Here is a 19774-nt window from a genome sequence, read left to right as displayed (position 1 = left end):
CCTTGTGGCCAATTTGCAAATGTCAGGAGAACAACTGGAGAGGTAGGAGCCTGAGCCCGGGGCTGGGGGAGGACTGTCTATGTTGGACCCCAGGGCTCTGTGCCTTCCAGGGGTCGCCCTCCTGAGCTCACCAGTGTGCTGCCCCCGGGCCATGTGGTTTAGAGGAGCCTCCTCCTGGCTCTCCATTACTTGGTGTCACTCAGAGGGCTGAACAAGGGCCCCTTGGGAACTGCACCTTCCAAGTCCTGCTCCCGGTGGGGGGGGGGGGGGGGGGAGGGCGCCCCTCCTTCCAAAACACATTAACCCCCTACTGGCCAAAAGAAAAGGCTTTCAAGGTCCAGTGGGTTTGGGAGGGCGGTGGGGGGCTGGGGCTGCCCTTTTGAAAATTTAGACTGTGACGGGTGTCATCCAACAAAGGTTTCCCAGACTTAGGCCTGGGGGCTCTGGGCCCTGGGCCCTGCAGGGGATACCCCTCCAAAGGTCCCTGGGTGGGCGTTGCCTAGCAACCCTGCCAAGCATCCCCCAGGCCCCACTGGGGGCCCCTCAGCTTTTGTCCAGGGACAATCGGGGCCAAGGACAAAGGCAGGAGGCTGGAGCAGGATCCAGCCTCCATGGCCCCTCATCCTCTCCCCTCCCTCCCTGTTCCTTGCATTGAAAATGCAAGAGCCTGAATGGGAACCCACTGACAAGAGTGTCCACGAAGGGTGTTCAAGAGGGCGGTGTCCACCCACCTTCTGAGGACTGTGTGGCTTAATTTTACAGTCCAGATTTCTTGGGTCTTCACGAACCCAGGGTGGTAGAGGTCTGGAACACAGTCCCCCCCCACCCCCGCCAGCCTGCATTTCCACCATCACAAACCCTTTCCCGGTCTGCTCACTGCACATCATTATTTGCAGCCGAGAAGCGGCCTTGCAGGGAGAAGCGGGGTCAGGGACACTGTTCCCATCTTCCGGATGGGCAGAAAGAAGCTCGGGCTGGTGGGGACTGATGTCCCGGCAAGGTGTCAGGCCACTGCACACTCGCTCCCCAGCCTGAAGGGGATTTCAGGCCCGAGACCCAGTCCCTGGAATCCCAGGCCCAGAGGACCCACGGGGTGGGGGTGCGGGGGGATCAGTCTGGGGCCTGCGGCCTGGACAGACAGAGAGGCCTCAGGGCCTCAGGAGCGCTCACCAGCTTCGTCCTCGGCAAAGGAGATGATATGAGGGTGGTAGTTGTTAATGAGGCCTGGGAACGCACAGGTCTGGCCTCGACCCATGCAGATCTCACTGTAGCGCCACTGGCCCGTCTCCAGGTTCTCTCGGAGGGACATCAGACGCCTGCAAAGAAGGATGGGCTGCGGGGTCCTGGCTGGCGTGCTGCCCGGGGGAACCCAACCCACAATCCCTCCAGCCACTCGTACTATTCCCCCATCAGGGACCAGACGTCATTTGCGGGATCCGGTGTAAAGTCAGCATACAGGACCCCTTGTTCAAAAACTACCAAGTATCTTGGGGCGCCTGGGTGGCGCAGTCCGACTTCGGCCAGGTCACGATCTCGCGGTCCGGGAGTTCGAGCCGCGCGTCGGGCTCTGTCCTGCCGGCTCGGAGCCTGGAGCCTGTTTCCGATTCTGTGTCTCCCTCTCTCTCTGCCCCTCCCCCATTCATGCTCTGTCTCTCTCTGTCCCAAAAATAAATAAACGTTGAAAAAAAAATTAAAAAAAAAAAACTATCAAGTATCTCAATACAGTGAGAGCAGAACTTGACCACTGTGCGGTCAAGTGTGGGCCCTTCCGAGCGTGAGGTCTGTGCATCCGCACAGGCTGCACATCCATAAGGCTGGCCCTCCATGCTCCCTGGTGGTCTAGCAGTTAGGATCTCATAAAGCGGGCCCCGCCGCATTCTTCACTGGGCACGTACTATGCACCAGGGGACAAACCTGTCCCCTGCCCTCCCTCAGCTTAGTCCCACCCACTGACCTGCGGTCAAGAGCCTCGGAATCCTCCATGCCTGGTGGCCGGAAGTTTGTACATACTCTGGAGTCGCCTCCACTTTGGAGATGCTTGGGCATCTTCAGAATATGCTGATCTTGCCCCTTACTCCCTTCTCCCCCCGTCCATCACCAGGCCCTGCTTGGACATGCCCTCCTCCGGGAAGCCCTCCTGACTGCCCCTGCGCCGGGCTCCCCCAGCACTGCACACAGACTGTCTGAGGCTGCACTCGAGTGGACCCGGCGCGGGCCTGTCTCCCTGACTGGGGCGCAAGGGAATTTCAGCTCTGTTGCCCTCCCCCTGATTCAGCAGAAGGGCTTGGGAAAGGCTGGCAAAATTAGTGGAGTGTGTGTGGTCACACACACATTCGAAGAGACTTGGACACTCTCGGGGGACAGCAGACGGGAGAAAGGAGACTCAGACAGAGAAACAGAGGCTTCATGGGAAAGCTGAGTGGCAGGAGCGGATCCTAAGGAAGGGGCGGAGCTTGGAGAGGATCCAGCATCCAGAGGCCCAGGTCAGGGTCGGTGCGGGGGCTGACACAAACCAACCTCGGGTCAGCAGCCTGCAAGAGGTGACAATTCTCTGGCCAGCCTCAGGCTTCCTTATTTCTTTATTTCTACTCCTGGGGAACCCTGTTTAGCTGCCCTCAGGTGGAGAGGCCAGGGCGGGAAGAAGTAAGAGCCACCAAGTAGTGAGCGGATACTAGATTCTAAGTGCTGCGTGCGTATTAACTGATTCGGTCCCCAAACCCTAGGAAGCAACTACTATTCTCATCTCCATTTTACAGATGAGGAAACTGAAGCACAGAGAGGTGAAGTCACTGGCTTAAGGTCACACAGCTAATAGGCAGGCGGGCCAGGATCAGACCCAAGCCACCTCAACTACACTTTTTTTTTTTTTTAAGATTTTATTCTTGGGATGCCTGGGTGGCTCAGTCAATACAGTGTCCAACTCTTGATTTTGGCTCAGGTCAGTCTCGATCCCAGGGTTGTGGGATCGAGCCCTGTGTCAGGCTCGGCACTGAGCGTGAGGCCTGCCCAGGATTCTCCCTCTCCCTCTGTCTCTCCCTCTGCCCCACCCCAACTCGTGCATGCACGCACTCTCTCTCTCTCTCTCTCTCTGTCTGAAAAATAAATAAAGGGCTCCTGGGTGGCTCAGTCGGTTAAGTGTCCGACTTCGGCTCAGGTCATGATCTGGCCATTGGTGAGTTCAAGGCCATGTCGGGCTCTGTGCTGACAGCTTGGAGCCTAGAGCCTGCTTTGGATTCTGTGTGTGTGTGTGTGTGTGTGTGTGTGTGTGTGTGTGTTTGTGTGTGTGTGTGTGTCTCTCTCTCTACCACTCCCCTGCTCACGCTCTGTCTCTCTCTCTCAAATAAACATTTAAAAAAATTAAAATAAATAAATTTTCATTGAAAAAAAGATGTTATTCGTAAGTAATCTCTACTTAAAAAAAAAAGCTTTGCTTGGGGTGGCACCTGGCTGGCTCAGTCTGTAGAGTATGCCACTCTTGATCTTGGGGTCGTGAGTTTGAGCCCCACGTTGGGGGTAGAGATTACTTAAAAATAAGATAAAATTAAAGGAACGAATTATTTAAAAAATTTTTTTTACTTATTTAGTTAAATGTTTAAGGTTATTTATTTTGAGAGAGGGAGAGTGCATGCATGAGTTGGGGAGGGGCAGAGAGAGAGAGAGAGAGAGGGAGAATCCCAAGCAGGCTCTGTACTGTCAGCATGGAGCCCGACTTGGGGCTCAAACTCACGACCTGAGTCAAAACCGAGAGTTGAACACTTAACCGACTGAGCCACCCAGGCGCCCCCGTTTATTTTTGAAAGCAACCTCTACACCCGATGTGGGGCTCAAACTCATGCCCCCAAGATCAAGAGCTTCCTGTCCCTCCAACTGAGCCAGGCATCCCCCTCCCCAGCAGCACTTTTAAGCTTTGTGCCGGGTGTATGTCTTGCTTGAGGCCCTGTGGTCCTCAGTTTCCTCCTCTGGACAATGGGAGGATGAGGCGGTCATGGGCTCTCCTTGGGAAAGAGTCTGACCCACAGCAGGATTAGGAGGTATGCTCACTTTTCTCACTCCAAAATCTGATATATCCCAACCCTCACCCCATGCTCACACACACACACACACACACACACACACACACGCACACACACACACACACACACACACACCCTTTAGGGTCTTAGCGAGTGAGATGTCACTGGCATAGCGCATGAGGACTGGGCAACAAGACTCCAGGGGCCCCATGGTCAGACCCTGGCTGGAGCCCCGTCCTCCCCATTCCAGCAGAATGACCTCTCTGGCCTCTTCTGGGCCAATGCCCCCTGGAGCCCCGGTCAGTTAGTGCAGCGACGGGTCCTGGTTTCCTCAGAAGCCAGGTGGCCCAGAGTGTGTGCAGAAGTTGTTCATGCCCTCCCCCTTCCACCTCTGCCCCTCAGGACTGCTGTCAGGCCTGGAGCCCGGGAATCTCAGTTGGGAGGGGAAGATCGATGGGTCTGCACTAAACAGGCATCCCGTCTTTAGTGGCGAGCTGTGCCCTCACGGTGGTGCCTGAGGCAGCCAGCAAAGCTCAGGAAGAAACCAGGAGAAAAGGGGGCGGGTTAGGGTGTCTCCTGAGCTGTAACTCCAGACTTCCTCCCAGAGGAAGAGACCTGCTTGCCTGGCCCTCGAAGGTCCCCGTCAGACAGCAGCTGTAGGGAGCACGCACCTGCACGTACTCACATGCCCCTGCCACTGTACCCTCGGCTTTTTACACAAACGCGGGGGTAGCGGCCGGAGACACTCAGGGCAGTGGGGCTGCTCGGGCACAGGAGCCCACGGGCCACTTACCCACTCATAAAATCGCCGAAAATGTAGAGGCCGTTCAGGTTGGGGTACTCACAGCCCCGGTACACGTAGCCTCCGGTGACCGATTTGCCCAGTTTGTGCGGGTAGGCGAATATCGGCAGGACATCATCTGCAGGGGAGCGGAAGCTGGGGGTGAGCATGTGGGTTCACTGGAGGCCAGTCCCTCCCCCACAGTGAAGTTTGGTAGGTGGGCTGAGTCTGGAGGGGCAAGGGGATGGGAGGTCACCAGGAGGGCCAGAGTTGGGGCCCCTTACAGATCCGGGAAAGCAGGGAGTCGAGCATGGGTGTGCGGGAAGGGGACGGGGCGGGAGAGCCAGAAACAGCCCAGGAGCGCTGGCAAGGGAGAAGAAGGGGAGATCCAGGATGGGGCGGGGGAGGGCGCGGCCGAGCAGGGAGAGCGCACTAGCGCACACCCCCTGGGGTGGGGGACGGATCCAGGACCAGTGTCCGCGGGGGCGCGCGGGGCGGTGTCCACGCGACACGGGGTGGGGGCGGGAGGGGCACGAGGGAGGCGGCGGGCACGGCCATGGCGGGGGCTGGGGGTGCAGATCCGGGGAGATGGGCCCCCGGGGAGGGGCGCGCGGAGAGGGTCCGGGACGGCGGTCACCGAGGGAGGCGTTGGCGCACAGCTTGCGGTCGTAGCACTCGTAACCTTCGCGGGCGCGCCAGCCGTAGTTGCGGCCGCGCTCCACCAGGTCCACCTCCTCGAACTTGTTCTGGCCCACGTCTCCGCAGAAGAGGCGCCCGCGGCCCGCGCCGGTCGCCGGGTCGCCGCGGTCGAACGAGCAGCGCCACATGTTGCGCACGCCCAGCGCGTAGACCTCGGGCCGCGCGGCGGGGTCGTCCACGAACGGGTTGTCGCGCGGGATGCGGTAGAGCGGGCCGCGCTCGTTGCGGTCCACGTCGATGCGCAGCACCTTGCCCAGCAGCGCCGACCTGCGGGCCGGGCGGGAGGAGGTGCGGCTCAGGGTCGCCCGGCGCCGGGGCTCTCGGGCGCCCCCGGCGGCGGGTGCTGGGGCCAGGTCAAGGCCAGCCCGGAACGTGGCAGGGGGACGGGGGGAGGGCCAGGGCCCTGGTTCAAGCCCTCCTTAGCTGCTTACCAGCTGGGTAACCTCGCTCACTCCTCCAGCATTTATCTGGCACCTTCTTACGGGCCAGGCTGCGTGGGAAGCGTCGCATATACGTACATACCCTCTAACGCCTCAGCTCAAGGAGAGCAGTTCCGTGATGCCCTTTTACGGACGCGGCAGCTGAGCTCAGAAAGGCCACATAACGTGCCCACTTGCCACACCGCCAGTAAAGGGAGAGCTGGGATCCAGCCCAGGCAGCGCGGGAGCCCAGAAGCCCAAGCTCTTTGCCACCACGCGCTTTCCAACTTTCCCACGCCCGTCTCCTCACTGTAAGGTTAGCGCGCTCCCTCTTTCCTGCCTCCCTACATGGCTGTGGGGGTGGAGGGGCGTGAAAATACTCCTAAAAAGGACTCGTATTTACAGTTTTCTTTCAACACCCAGCAATCAAAGTCAGGAGCATCACACAAGAGAACAGGTCAGGGCTCAGGGAAGGGGAGAGAAACCTCAGCAGATCTCAGCAGGAAATAGGAGGCTGGTGCTCTTTCTTTCTCTGTCCCACACCCCGGGCCATCATGGGCAGCACCACCGCACGTCAGCACCACGGCACGTCAGAGAGCCAGGCAGGCCTGAGGGCCCGTTCAGTTCACCCCCCGCCCCCCCCCTCCACACCCACCACCCGTACCTCAAAGATGAGGTCTTCTTCAACCCCACCCAAAGATGCCCCACCCTTAATCCCCGATTGTGGTCTTTTAGGTTTTGCCCCAAGGAGTCCCCCCTCCACACACTCCAGCCTGCTCAGCACCAAGCCACAGATCACACTCCTGAGCCCACACACTGTGCAGCCGGCTTCACTACAGAAGGGGGCCAACCTCATCGCTGCAAAATAATGTTTTAAGTTCTGTCCAATTATCCACAAATCCTTAATTTCTATTTTCCCAACTACATCTCTAAACACATCCCAAACATGAGAAAGCTTCAGTGATTCCTACGCTGTCACGTATGAGAGCGCAAGTGACAAATCATGAACGTTTAATTACTGTAATCAACATCACCCTCGCTATTTTTACTTTCTGGGCTAAAGAAGATTTTGTCAGTTTAGCTAAGAGAATGGAGGAGGCTGCCCTAGATATCCTCGTCTACACTGCGTGTGTGTGTGTGTGTGTGTGTGTGCATGTGTGTGTGTGTGTGTGTGTGTGTGTGTGTGTGTAAGTGGAATAATGGCAGGCCATCCGCTCAACCCAAGAAGTAGATACCTGACAGCAAGACTATGCCTCGGTTTCCAGGCCATATGTGGGTGACCCGTGGGGCAGGGGCCCTCCTGCCCAGACAGTCCTGCTCCAGCCAGTTCACACTCCCCATTTGGTCCTGGAAGGACCTCTTTCCTTCCTCTAGTTCAAGCAGGGCTGGGCTGCCTTCCAATAAAAGCCCCTCTTCCCAGAGGCTCTCTGATGTCACTTATCAGGCACCTGTGACAAGTGGGTTCTGTGCCTGGTCCTCAAGACACAGGATTGCCTTTACTCCTCATGCCAAGCCTCCCCTGGAGATTATTATTATCCCCTCTAACTGGGGAGTGGAAGCGACTTGACAGGAGTCCCCAGCTGCAGACTGAACTGGGGCCCAAAGCCCTTTCTACTGCCCTGCACTGCGTGGCCGAGGAAGTAACCCCCCTCCTCCAGGAGAGTATGTAAACCAACCCACCAGCCAGCCCAAAGCAGAACGTACTTGTTTTGGGCATTTCCAAATTTGCCAAAGGGGTCTCCGGCCATCCCGCCGTCACCAGTAAAGATGTACAGGTACCCGTCGTCCCCAAATAGCAGCTGGCCCCCGTTGTGGTTGGAGGCTGGTTCTTCGATCTCCAGGATTATCCTAAAAGGAGATAAGCCACCCCCGCCAAACACACATAAAAACAACCTCAGCAAAAACACAAAAGAAGATCACAGCAATAAAATCTCTTCTCTCTTCGATGCCGTTTCCCAGCTGAAAAGACTTTTCATACATTTTACAGCAGGTGACTTTCAGAAGGATCTATCTAGGAGTCTGGGCGAGGATGATTCACTCCATTGTGCTAGTGGGGACCTGGAGGCGCAGAGGGGTTAAGCAAGTGGCCCAAGGTCACACAGCCCATAGGGAGCCGAGCTGGGACTAGGACTCAGGCCTCCTCACCGCTCCCCACCGCTAGCCCCCTAGTTACGATTATGCAACCCTGGCGACCCAGTCACCGGCACAACTGGTTTCTTCTACACGCCCCCTTCATTTGCTGTACCATAACTTCCAAGAGGTGGGTTGCTGATGTGAGCTGTGCTCAACTACAAACTCACCCCTCGGCAACTTCCTTTACTGCCATGGCAGAAAACCCTCCACTACGTGGCCAGCCAGCTGGCTTCTGGTTGGGGTTTGCCAATGGAGAGTGGAAACCAAGAGGCAGGGGGAAGCCACGCTTCCCTGGCTGCTGGTGCTGCCTCCAGACGTGGTAGGTGCAGGGATAGGAACAGTGGCTCGTGAGTGCGGACTCTTGGGTGTCCACCCAGACATCTTGGTACCAGGCAGCAAACTTAGCAAAGCCAAGAACTTTTCCCTTCTGTTCCTCTGGTGTCTCGTAGCTACTAATCCTCACCCTTTTCCTCCTCCGGATCCTCCCTTGTAGCCAAGGCCCTGTTTGCTTAGTTTTTCCGGGACAGGTCACTGACTTCGTGACCCTTTATTAATACAGGTAAGAAAAACCAAGGCACAAGAAGGTCAGGTAACTTGAATCCAGGGCTTCAGGCCTCCAGAACCAAGACCTTCCACTGAAACCAACACACGTGAGGCCAACACATGTGACCTGGTGAGCAAAACAGGGCCCCAACCTCCAAGTCCTTCCCGGAAAGGACAGCTCAGACCATCAGGCCTCCACCTCCCGCTGGGATGCCAGCCCTGGGAATGGAGACTGACAGCTGACTCAGGCAAGGATGACCACTCGGTCCTGGTCCCTCCTTGAGTCAAGTTCTAGGCTGGTACTTGATAGGTCCCCAGAGGACCCTCACTGAACACTCACTCCGAAGTATGTTCATCTGTGTTTTTTGTGTCCCACCTTCCGTTTTTATCAAGAGTCACTTTCTAAAAGTCACCAGTGAAGCACATCCATTCAGTCCCTCTGTCTCTCTGCTCCGAGAGCCGTGTGATCAACCTGGTATCTCTTGGAGAACTGGTTGCACAGCCTCATGTAAGATAATGAGAATTACGTTTTCTCCTTTTGCTCTGGCTGCCAGGATGCTCATAGTCAAAATTAACGCAGCCTGACAAGACCTACATTAGCCCTCACATGAGCCAGCATATTTGATTCATTCTCCTTTTTATACTTTCAATGTCAAGATTTTCCAGTTTTATTAAGTACATGATGTGCCATTATTTGCCTCAGAGCAGTCCTGGTTCTGCCCCTACCTGTTCTCTGCTTCAGAGACTCCGACCCTGCAAACTACATTTCCCATGCTCCTTTGCTGGCTGGCCTCCAGCTAGGGTCAGTCAATGGAAGGCACTGGCAGGAGATTGGAGGGCGGGAGGAAGAGAGAAGCCAGGGTATTTCTCCCCATCTCTCTCTCTCTCTCTCTCTCTCTCTCTCTCTTCTCAGGCAATGTCTTGGCAGTAGCTGTACCTCCTCCCTGGCCGCAACTCCCCCTGCCCAGGCCCACTGTGGCTCCTCCTTCCACTGAGTGGCCCAACGCTCTCAGTTTGTCTTTGAAAGAGGTAGAGGCAGCCTCCTCCAGCTGGTAAACTCAGAGTTGCCTTGCATCTCCCCTGGGCTGCTGTTTCATTTTTATCGCCTCAGTAGCTAACTCCCAGCGTCAAATCTTGCCTGCTGAATTAGCTGGTACCAGGTTTATTTTCCTGTTGGACCCAGACCGATGCGTATGTCCTTCATGCCACGCCGGGTCAAAGCGGTTTTGAACACGGGGGGGGGGGGGCACAGATAATACACAGAAAGGAGGCTCATGTTGAAAGGTGCAGAGAAACCTGCTGGGGGAGGTGGAGGGAGCAGAGGGTCCAGGGGAGGAGAAGTGGAAGGTGGGGCTCGGGAGACAGACACACGGGGATTCTAGGCCAGCTGTGTGGCCTAGCAGGTCATTTTACCTGTCCAAGCCTCCCCTTCCTCACCTGCAGGATGGGGAGACCACTGGGACTCTCCCTGGGCTTTAGGAGAATCAGGTGGAATGAACCACCCGCAGTGGCTGATCCAGGAGTCTGGATGTGATCCTGTGATGCTGTTCGGCGGCTGTCCTTCCCCTGAGCCCAGGACATGGGGCTCGGCCCCCTCCCTGGCTGTGACAGAGGTTTTAACAGCTAGGGCAGGTGCACACCGTGGACCGGTGCGGTGGCACCGTTGCGGACCTGCAGGGCCTGGCGGCCGGATTTCAGCCCCGCCCCCACCCCACCCCACCCGGGCCCCCAGGGCAACCACCTCTCAGAGTTGTGGTCCACGGTGTTCATGTCGTCCGCGGAGACCCTGAACTCGCTGATGCGGATCCACTCGTCGAAGCCGACCCCCACTGAGTAGTAGACGTAGAGCTTGCCGTTGTGCCGGAAGCCGGGGTGCAAAGCGATGCCCAGAAAGCCCCGCTCGTCGCCCTCCCAGGGCGAGGTGAGCACCGCCCGGCTGACGTTCAGGAAGGGCTTCTCCAGCCGCGAGCGGTCGGGCAGGTAGGCCCACACCAGCCCCACCTGCTCGGCCACGAAGAAGCGGTGGCTGCCGTCCCGCGCGTGCACCATGGCCACGGGGTTGCGCAGCCCGTTAGCCACCTCCTCCAGGCACAGCTGCAGGCAGCCCTTGGCGTCGGCCACCACGCGGCCCAGGTTCGAGTTGAGGTTCTCGTTGACCAGCAGGCGCGGGAAGCAGTAGTCCGTGTCGTCCAGCGACAGGTAGCGGCAGAACTTGGCGCGGTTGCCCTCCAGGGCCCAGAGCTCCCGGTCGGGCGACAGGTGGCGGAAGAGGCCCCGGCACGTCTGCCACATGTCCAGACAGTAGTCCTCGCAGAGCCCCGGCACCGTGCGCAGCGGCGTGGACGGGTCCTCGGCGTCGTACAGGTGGGCGGCGTACGGTGAGCATTCCTGCGGGGACAGGGGCGGCGAGGATGCGTGTGACCTCTCCCGCCTCCTAGGGCCTCAGGCCGCTGATCTGTAAAATGGGGCCCCCATCGGTCTAGCAACACGGCGATCTCAACTAGGTGGCAGCAACCCTTGGCCTCCTAGCTCCTCACCTTCTCTTTCCCTTGCCTTAATGCTTCGGTTAGACCAAATGACCACCATATCACTACCACTAACAGCAGCCCTTGAGTACCTACTGTGTGCCAGAAAGGGTCTGGGGCACCCTTTTGTTCATGTATTTAAAGAACTTAAAGGGGCGCCTGGGTGGCGCAGTCGGTTAAGCGTCTGACTTCAGCCAGGTCACGATCTCGCGGTCCGGGAGTTCGAGCCCCGCGTCGGGCTCTGGGCTGATGGCTCAGAGCCTGGAGCCTGTTTCCGATTCTGTGTCTCCCTCTCTCTCTGCCCCTCCCCCGTTCATGCTCTGTCTCTCTCTGTCCCAAAAATAAATAAACGTTGAAAAAAAATTTTAAAAAAACTTAAAAAAAAAAAAACTTAAAAAAAATTTTTTTAATGTTTATTTTGAGAGAGAGAGAGAGTGTGTGTGTGTGTGTATGTATGCGCGCGCGCGCGCACGCGCGCGCGCACAAGTGGGGGAGGGGCAGAGAGAGAGGGAGACACAGAATGGGAAGCAGGCTCCAGGCTCTGAGCTGTCAGCACAGAGCCTGACATGGGCTCTAACCCACAAACTGGGACATCATGATCTGAGCCAAAGTCAGATGCTTAACCAACTGAGTCACCCAGGCACCCCTGAGGCACTTTTCTATACTTCCTCTTTTCATATGAAATCTCCGCCCTGCGTCTGCAGGACTTACTCCTTCCTTTATTTAGATCCCCACTCAAGGGACACATCCTCAGAGAGATCTGCCCTGACCACACCCAGCCACCACCCCCCCCACACACCCCTCCCCATCCCTGCCCTCCACCTCCTGGCTTCTGACTCTGCTTGAAACAAACACCAACCCCCCCAGGCGCCCCTGGGTGGCTTAGTCAGTTAACCTTCAGACTTCAGCTCAGGTCATGATCTCGCAGTTCCTGAGTTCCAGCCCTGTGTGGGGCTCTGCATTGACAGTGTGGAGCCTGTTTGGGATTTTCTCTCACTCCGTCTCCCCCTTTTCCTCCCCCACACATGCTTTCTCTCTCTCAAAATAAATAAACTTAAAAAACAAAACTAAACTAAACTTAAAACACCCTAAATCACAAACCTTACCATCATCTGGTATCATAATAAAAATGAATGTGTTTGCATGCTTACTGTCTGTCTTCCTTGGAAGGTAAATTCTACAAGGAAAGGAACCTTTAATGTTTATTTATTTTTGAGTGAGAGAAAGAGACAGAGTGTGAGCAGGGGAGGGCCAGAGAGAGAGGAAGACACAGAATCCGAAGCAGGCTCCAGGCTCCACATTGTCAGCACACAGCCCAATACGGGGCTCGAACTCACGAACCGCGAGATCGTGACCTGAGCCGAAGCTGGGCGCTTAACGCACTGAGACACCCAGGCGTCCCTACAAGGACAGGAATTTTGACCGTCTTGGTCACTGTGTGTCCCGGAACCTAAGACAGTGCCTAGCACATAGTAAGCCCCGAGTGAATGCGTAGGGAATGTGCTGGAAGCTAACTCACCTCACCAGTACTTAACCGTGAATGGGTGCTCCTACCTCCATTACTGGCTTCATCTTCACAAGGGCCCATGAAGGGGAGAGTGTTACAGAGGGGGAGACCGAGGCACAGCCTCGGTGTCTTTCAGTATGATTCGGGCAGCATGGAGGGGTCTGGGTTTGGTCTCTGGCCGACCCCACTCTCCCCAGCATTGTGGAGGCTGGCACATGTACAAATTGGCAACACCCATGCCCACGCATCCCCCTGGCCCCGGACCCCTCTCCCTCCACTGCTCGGGCACCTTGGGCAAGGTCCTGGACAGTCCTCTGCCACCGGACTGCCAGTGTAGTGTTCCTCTGGGGACAGATGGATCGGCCGCCCTTGGCTTCCCTGGCCTCCTGCCGAGGGCTCCCCCGCTGATGAGACACCGGGGACCCCATTCAGGGCCCGCATGGGCACGATCTGGAATGCAGGGTAGTCAGGCCCTCCTGGGGCAGGACTGTGAGCCCTGGGGACGGGAAGCAGATGGGTGAAGTGTTCTGCCCTCCTCCTCGTCCGGCAGACAGTCCCAATTCGCAGTTTGGATGGCTTCTTGGAACCAGTTCAGGCATCGCGCAGCAACCCTCAGCTCAGCCCTCCCTCTGCCGCCAACACTCGTGCTTCCGGGTCCTCTCACCCCAAGAAGGAAATAACCCGCAAGCTTTGCCCCAGGCTCTGCCTTCCGGGAACCCAGGCAGAGGTGACAAACCCCAGCAGACCCCTCCTCAGCTTCAGACCTCCAGCACCCACCCCCTGAGAGCTGAGAGGATCCCTCCCTTCACACCCCGACCCCAGCCTGAGAGCCAACGCAGAGGTACCAGCACTCGGGATCCAGCTCTGCCCACAGCTCTGCCGTCAGCTCCCGCCTCCTGCCCCCGCTTCAGTTTCCTGACACTCTCTGCCATTTTCACCTCTGAGCCTCAGCGCACACGGTTCCCTTTGCAGGCATGCCCTTCCCTCGAAAGCAGCAATCGATTCATCCTTAAATAACAGCCACGGCCGTTGGAGAAATAGCGCGAACAACAACAGCTCTGGGCATTTGGGCAGATTGTGGGCCAGGGCCATCACTCAACGCAACTGACTGTGCCAGGAATATGTTCTTAGTCCCATTGTACGGATGGGAAAGAAGAGGCTGAGAAGGAAGCCCCTAACCAAGGTCACAGGCCGGATTCGACCTAGAAGCCGGGGCATTTCCGGGCTCACTGGCGGGCGCCTAACTCCCAGCCCCCAAAGCCTAGTTAAGTGTACCCCGCCCCCACCCAGAGCAGAGGCCTCAGCTCCACAGGCTGTATGGAAAGCTCCCTTGAGGGACGCCTGGGGGGCTCAATTAAGCGACTCTGTTGTTGTTGTTGTTTTTTTAATGTTTATTTATTTGGGGTGGGAGGGAGAGGAGGGACAGAGAGAGAGGGAGACAGAGGATCTGAAGCAGGCTCTGGGCTGACAGCAGAGACCCCGATGCGGGGCTTGAACTCGTGAACCGTGGGATCATGACCTGAGCTGAAGTTGGATGCTTAACCGACTGAGCCACCCAGGTGCCCATGCAACTCTTGATCTTGGCTCAGGTCGTGATCTCTCGGTTTGTGGTTCGAGCCCCACATCGGGCTCTGTGCTGACAGTGTGGAGTCTGCTTGGGATTCTCTCTCTCTCTCTCTCTCTCTCTCTCTCTCTCTCTTTCTCTCAAAATAAATAAATAAACTCGAAAGAAAAGAAAAAGAACCTCCTTCAGTCAGAGCCCCTGACCTGAGCAGAGGTAATTATTTATGTCTGTGCCTGGCACCCTCTGCCCCCAGTCCCACCATGGGCTCAGCGGGCCAAGGTCTGGACCGACTCGGCTCTGGGTCCCTAGAGGCCCTGGGGGGTGCTCCTCCCAGGGCCGGACGCTCCCCTCCTCACCGGCAGGGCCAGGCGGGGCTCCGACAGGTGGCAAGCCGCCCTCATGGATGTGTGTTCAGGCTCTGGGCCAGGGGCTCCTCCCTCCCTTGGAACCATCATGGTCACACCACGGCCTTGTCCTCCCGGCACCTCTACTGCTACTGTGAGGCTAAGGGCCACTTGGCCACGTATGCTTGGAAGTCTCTGGTCAGTTGCTGTCCCAGGCCTCACAGGGTTTCCCACGTCCCACTCAGCCGACGGGTGGGCGAGACAGCCAGGCCCAGGCCTCCGCGCGTGTGATCATCTCTCACACGGTTGCCCTGGAGCCTCCTGTGACTCCAGCGGGCAGCTGTGGGTGGGCCAGGGAGGGTCTGTCCGCACACACGCCTCATTTAATTTTTGCGAGGTAGGGTCACTGTGACTTCTAGCTTGTAGGTGACGAACTGAGGCTCAAAGAAGGCTACGTGCCAAGAAGTGGTCACGCCATGGCTCAGACCCAGCCCTCCTGATGCCCACAGTGGGGCTCTTTCCGGATTAGTCAGCACTGTTTCATTCAGCAAGCGTTTACGGGACGCTGACTGCGTGCCAGGCACCGTCCTCAGCTCCAGGGATACAATGAGGAGCGGAACGGACTTCTGGAAGCCTATCTGGGTGCCCTCTGCTCACCAAAGCCCAGCCCAGAGCTAGAGAGGGAGCACTGGGGGGCCTCCGGGGAGCCAGGCTGGAACTTCAGCATCCATGCATGGACACGGGGCCTGGCCAGCCCTTCCTCGTGGCCTACATACTCTTACAGAGCAAACCTGGTGCTCAGACCTGAGGAATCCACAAGCAGGACGTGACAGGAGGTTGTAGTGGTTGCCGTCCACAGGGACAACCAGCAACTGGCCTCCCGGGGTCAGTGGAAGGGGCAGCAGAAAACCCAAGCAAAGCCCATCGGGCATCACACCGTTCAGCTGCCTGCGCCATTCAGCCCAGGAGCAGACGGCCCGCCCACCTTGCTGCCCCGAGGTCGCCCTGTGCGGCTGCTGAGGCTCACGACTCACGGTCCTGAGTCCCAAGGGTTCCTTATGTCCGCCACCTACTGCTTAGGAAGGCCGGGTCTGTGTACACAGTGCTTTCTAGGGAGGGTATTCCTTCCTTTCCTATTTCCTCATCTGGCAAACTCGTCTTTGTGACTCCAGACCCAACTGAAAAGTCTTCTCTGGCTCCTCCGTCCTCCCAGGGCCCTGACTCCCCCACCCTGGCCCCCTGTGGACCCTCCCGCGGCTCTCCACACAGCATCGCCAGAATGTAACTTTGTAGCTTGTGGGCTGAGCTCTCCACGGGGGTCGTCTGTCACCTCCCGGGTGTCAGAGATGCCTCAGCTGGCCTGCCTGGCCGGGACTTTGTGTTCTCTTTGTATGCCCACCTACCCCACAGGCTATGGGACCTTCCAGGGAAGGGGCCCGAGGGCCCAGCACACAGTGGGGCTTCAAGAAAACAGGCAGTATGACAAAGTCAGTAAGAGAAGGGCTTTGGAGCCAGAGCACACTAGAGACTGAATCTACCGTTCCCTGTGTGACCTGGGGCAAGTTCCTTAGCCTCTCTGTGCCCGTGTCTTCATCTGTAAAAGGGGAAAGGAATTTCAATCTCACAGTTGTCGGCGGGAATAAACGAGACATCATGCATGCATTGTTCAATAAACACATGCTCAAATGGTGTGAACTATCAAGATGCAATTCAATGTTTCCTCTTCCAGGAAGCCTTCCCTGACTTTTACAGGGAAAAGTGTGGCCTTTCTCCCTATCCCCTATAGTGTCCAGTCACCCTGGAGAAGCCTTTTGTGCATTCTGGTAAGTATCCGTGTGTCTGTCTCCTGATTTGAACAAGGGGACTCGAGCCTGGGCCTATGACTTGCCAACTGCCTCTGGGCCCGGGCACCCAGACAGGGCCAGCCCCTAACAGGCTCTGGGGAAATATCTGTCCTGCACATGCACCTGCAGAGTGTGTCCCATGTAGATTTCCATCAGAAACCAGGCTTTGATGACTTCAGGTTACACAGAGAGGCAGTCTCAATTATACAGAAGTTTGTCATATGGACACGAGGAACCTGAAAATGTCACATGTCACAAGCTGTCATTTCTCCTCTTGATGACACAGGCGTCAGTTGGATGAGGGCAGAGTTCTAGGGAAGTCTTAAGGAAGGCCCAGAAGGGATGATCACCCTCCAGCTAAGGAGCCATCCTGGGCACCTGGAGGGGCTGTGGGCACCAGATGGGGGGGGGGGCAGGTTCTGGAGGGGGCTGTGGGAGCAAGCACGTTTTCATGATCTCTCTCCTGTCTGGAGTACGTCTCCCTAAGGCAGATGTGAATGTCTGAATGCTGTCATTGACTGAAACTTGTAAATAAGTCACCTTGGCCACCTCCCCAGGGTGGAAATCAGGGGGTGCCGGATCCAGACATGGCCTTGGCTCGCAGACAGCATGGTCCTCCATCCAGCACTCTCCTGCCCTCCCTTGAGGCCCTGCCAGAGAAACCGTGAGCCAACCTCCACTGCCCTCTCCAAGTTCACTCCAGACATGAGGTCACTCTCAGAGACGCCTGGGGTAAAGTGCTAGAGGCCGGTCTACCACTGGTTGCTCAAGGCCAAGCCATGCTGGGAAGATTCCCAGGGGAAGAGGGGAGCCTCTTGCCAGGGAGGGATAGCAGGGCTGACTGTTGTTCCCTTCCTCCTCCTAGGACCCGCCTACCTGACTTGTCCTGCTGAGCCTGGCACATAGTAGGTGCTCAATAAACAAATGTGGAGTGAATGCACGAGCCCAACTATGAGGGGAGGGGAGGGCCTGCTTCCAAAGAGCCCCCACGCTGGTAAGGGAGGCAGATGCTTGACCAGACCATTCTGGCTCCCCTGAGAAGCACAGCACAGGGACTGAGCAGAGACCACCAACGGCGGGTGTCCCCCTCCTCCGCATTCTGGTGCTCCCCAGGGCCCCTTTCCTCATCCCCTCCCAGGCCCTCTCATTTCTGACCCAGATGGCCCACTCACACTGGCGCTGAGTGTGGTCCAAGTGCCCACCGTGGCCATAACTGAGCTGTGTGACCACTAGGCAAGTCTCTGCCTCTCTGGGCTTCCCCCGAGTGGGCCTCTGGGCCCCACTCCGTCCTTACCTAGAGCTGGGAAGCCAGTGGGGGCCAAAGAGGCGCTGGAGAAATCCAACCAGAATCATCCACTGAGCCCTGAGTATGTGCCCTCCTGTCTGTGTGCCTACTCTGAGGGACGGCTACGATTGCCCCTATTTTAAAGGTGATGCAATGAAAGTGCAGTGGTGACCTGTCCAGGGTCACAGAGCCAGGAGTGGCAGGGCCAGGATCAACCCAGTAAGTCTGATTCCAGGCCAGCCCTCCTGCCCCTCCCCTGGCTGTCTGAAGGGCGTCAGCTAGGCGGACCTGCAGGACCCTTCCTCCCCCAGGCTTCTGGCTGCCTGGATGGTGGTTGGGGCCAGCCTCAGGGCTTCCTGGCCTTGACTCCATTTCCCCAGGGGTTCTGGTCAGCCTCTCGGGAATTAGACCCATGCAGGAGCAGCTAAGGCACAATCCCGTGCAATCCCGAGCCGGCAGAAGTAGGGGCTCTGCCCCCAGAAGGGAGATGAGGACAGAGAGGTTACACCGAAGGGATGTCACTCAGGTGGTCTGAAAGGAGGAGAGACCCTCTGCCACGTGGGGGCGCCCCCAGAGAGAGCGCACACCAGGAACCTAGGTGGGGGCCCGAAGTGCCACAAGCATGGCAGGCCGGCTCACCCCGGGGTCTGAGCACCGGGCACGTCTGGTCCAGGAAGGGGGCGGGGCTCTGAGACCGTGTCCTCAGGGCGGGGGAGGGGCTCTCCCTGGGAGCGGTGTCCCCCAACCCCTTCCGCAAACCCAAGTCCCGCGCGTGGACCACGCTCCCTGCGGGTCCGGGCCGCGCCCACCTCCCCCGGGGCAGCGCGGGGAGCACTGGCGGGACAAAGGCTTCCCATCCCGGTGCCCCGACAAGGGCGGGGCTCCTCCACGCTGACTCCAGGGGGTCCCAGGGCGGAGGGGTCCGCAAACTCCCAAGGGAGTGATGACATCGCTCTGTCCGCCCGCCTTGCCTCACGAGGGGAAACGGAGGCCCAGGGAAGGCCCGAGTCACGAAGCTAATGAATGGCAAAGCCCGTCTCCCCGCGCCCAAGACTCCGCCGGGGGTGGGGGGGGGGGGGGGTTGCGGACTCCGGGTCCAACGCCCGCCGCCCACTCCCGATCGCCGCCCGGCGGGGCCGCCCCCGCCACTCCCCGCCCGGCCGCCGAGGCCCCGACGCGCGCCCGCTCACCTGGCACAGCAGGTCGAGCGCGTAGCCGGCGCACGCGGCCCACTCGGCGGCGTCCACGCGCGCCGCCAGGGCTCCGAAGCGGCGGGCCAGCGCCGCGTCCTGCTCGGGGGCGCAGCAGCCGAAGGCCGAGTACTGCGCGCAGAAGCGCAGCGGCTGCGGCGGCCGGAAGGGCGGCCTGAAGTCCAGGCACTGGGGGTGCGCCGCCGCCCCGAGCGCCCGCAGCGCCAGCAGCGCCAGCAGCGCCCCGGGCCCGGCCCGCCCGCCCGCCATGCCGCTGCCGGCCCGCTCCGCCCCGGCCCGGAGGAGGAGGAGGAGGAGGAGGGGGAGGAGGAGGAGGAGGGGGAGGAGGAGGAGGAGGGGGAGGCGGCGGCGGGGGGCGGACACCCCGGCCCCGCGCGCCCCGGGAGCCGCCGGCCGCGCCCTGAGCGCTCGCCTCCCGCGGGCCGCACCCTCCCGGGGAGCCCGTGGCCGCGGGGCAGGGACGGGCTCACCCCGCAGGGCCTCGAGGTTGGGGCCCAGCCCCGCAGGGAGGCCACCCCTGGTCGGGGACGCCCCGGCGGGGCTGAAGGAGGAGGGGCGCGGCGCGCAACTCGGCACTCGGCACCGCCTCTGTTCCCGCTGTTCCAGCAGCGCCTCCCCCCCACCCCCGGGATCCTTTCTCAATACAATGGCGGTGGCCTCGCCTCTTGGGGCCCCAGGTGCCGACTGGGCTTCCCGTTTCTGCCGGGGCCGCAGCTTCCTCCCCGGGCGCTGTTTAGCCCGGGAGGTGCAGGGACTCCGGGGTTCCAGTCCTGCCTCCGACTGGGCCAGGGAGCGACATGATGGAGCCAGTGGCTGGGAATTCCCACGGAATCACTTAAAAATGGGGTAAAGGGCGGTCCCTGCTGCCCGGGACTCACAGGAGAAGTGAAACCCGGGCCTGGGTTG

At 58.8% G+C, this 19774-nt stretch overlaps 1 protein-coding gene across 1 annotated transcript in view; it reads right to left on the bottom strand.

Moving 5' to 3' along the window:
• HHIPL1 (HHIP like 1) overlaps positions 1-19338 on the bottom strand; it is a 28443-nt gene extending 9105 nt beyond the window's left edge. The window contains exons 1-6 of the mRNA XM_047864158.1: positions 18848-19338; positions 10330-10976; positions 7617-7760; positions 5432-5760; positions 4807-4933; positions 1171-1316 (exon numbers count right to left, since the gene is read on the bottom strand). Coding sequence (XP_047720114.1) covers positions 1171-1316; positions 4807-4933; positions 5432-5760; positions 7617-7760; positions 10330-10976; positions 18848-19117 — 1663 coding nt within the window. The 5' untranslated portion in view covers positions 19118-19338. The remainder of the gene's footprint in view (positions 1-1170; positions 1317-4806; positions 4934-5431; positions 5761-7616; positions 7761-10329; positions 10977-18847) is intronic.
• Positions 19339-19774: the final 436 nt, after the last annotated feature.

This window comes from Prionailurus viverrinus, chromosome B3, assembly GCF_022837055.1.
Source record: "Prionailurus viverrinus isolate Anna chromosome B3, UM_Priviv_1.0, whole genome shotgun sequence".
Classification (NCBI taxonomy): Eukaryota; Metazoa; Chordata; class Mammalia; order Carnivora; family Felidae; genus Prionailurus; species Prionailurus viverrinus.
Note: the sequence above shows the minus strand (reverse complement) of the source record. Positions and strands in the feature narration are given on the sequence as shown.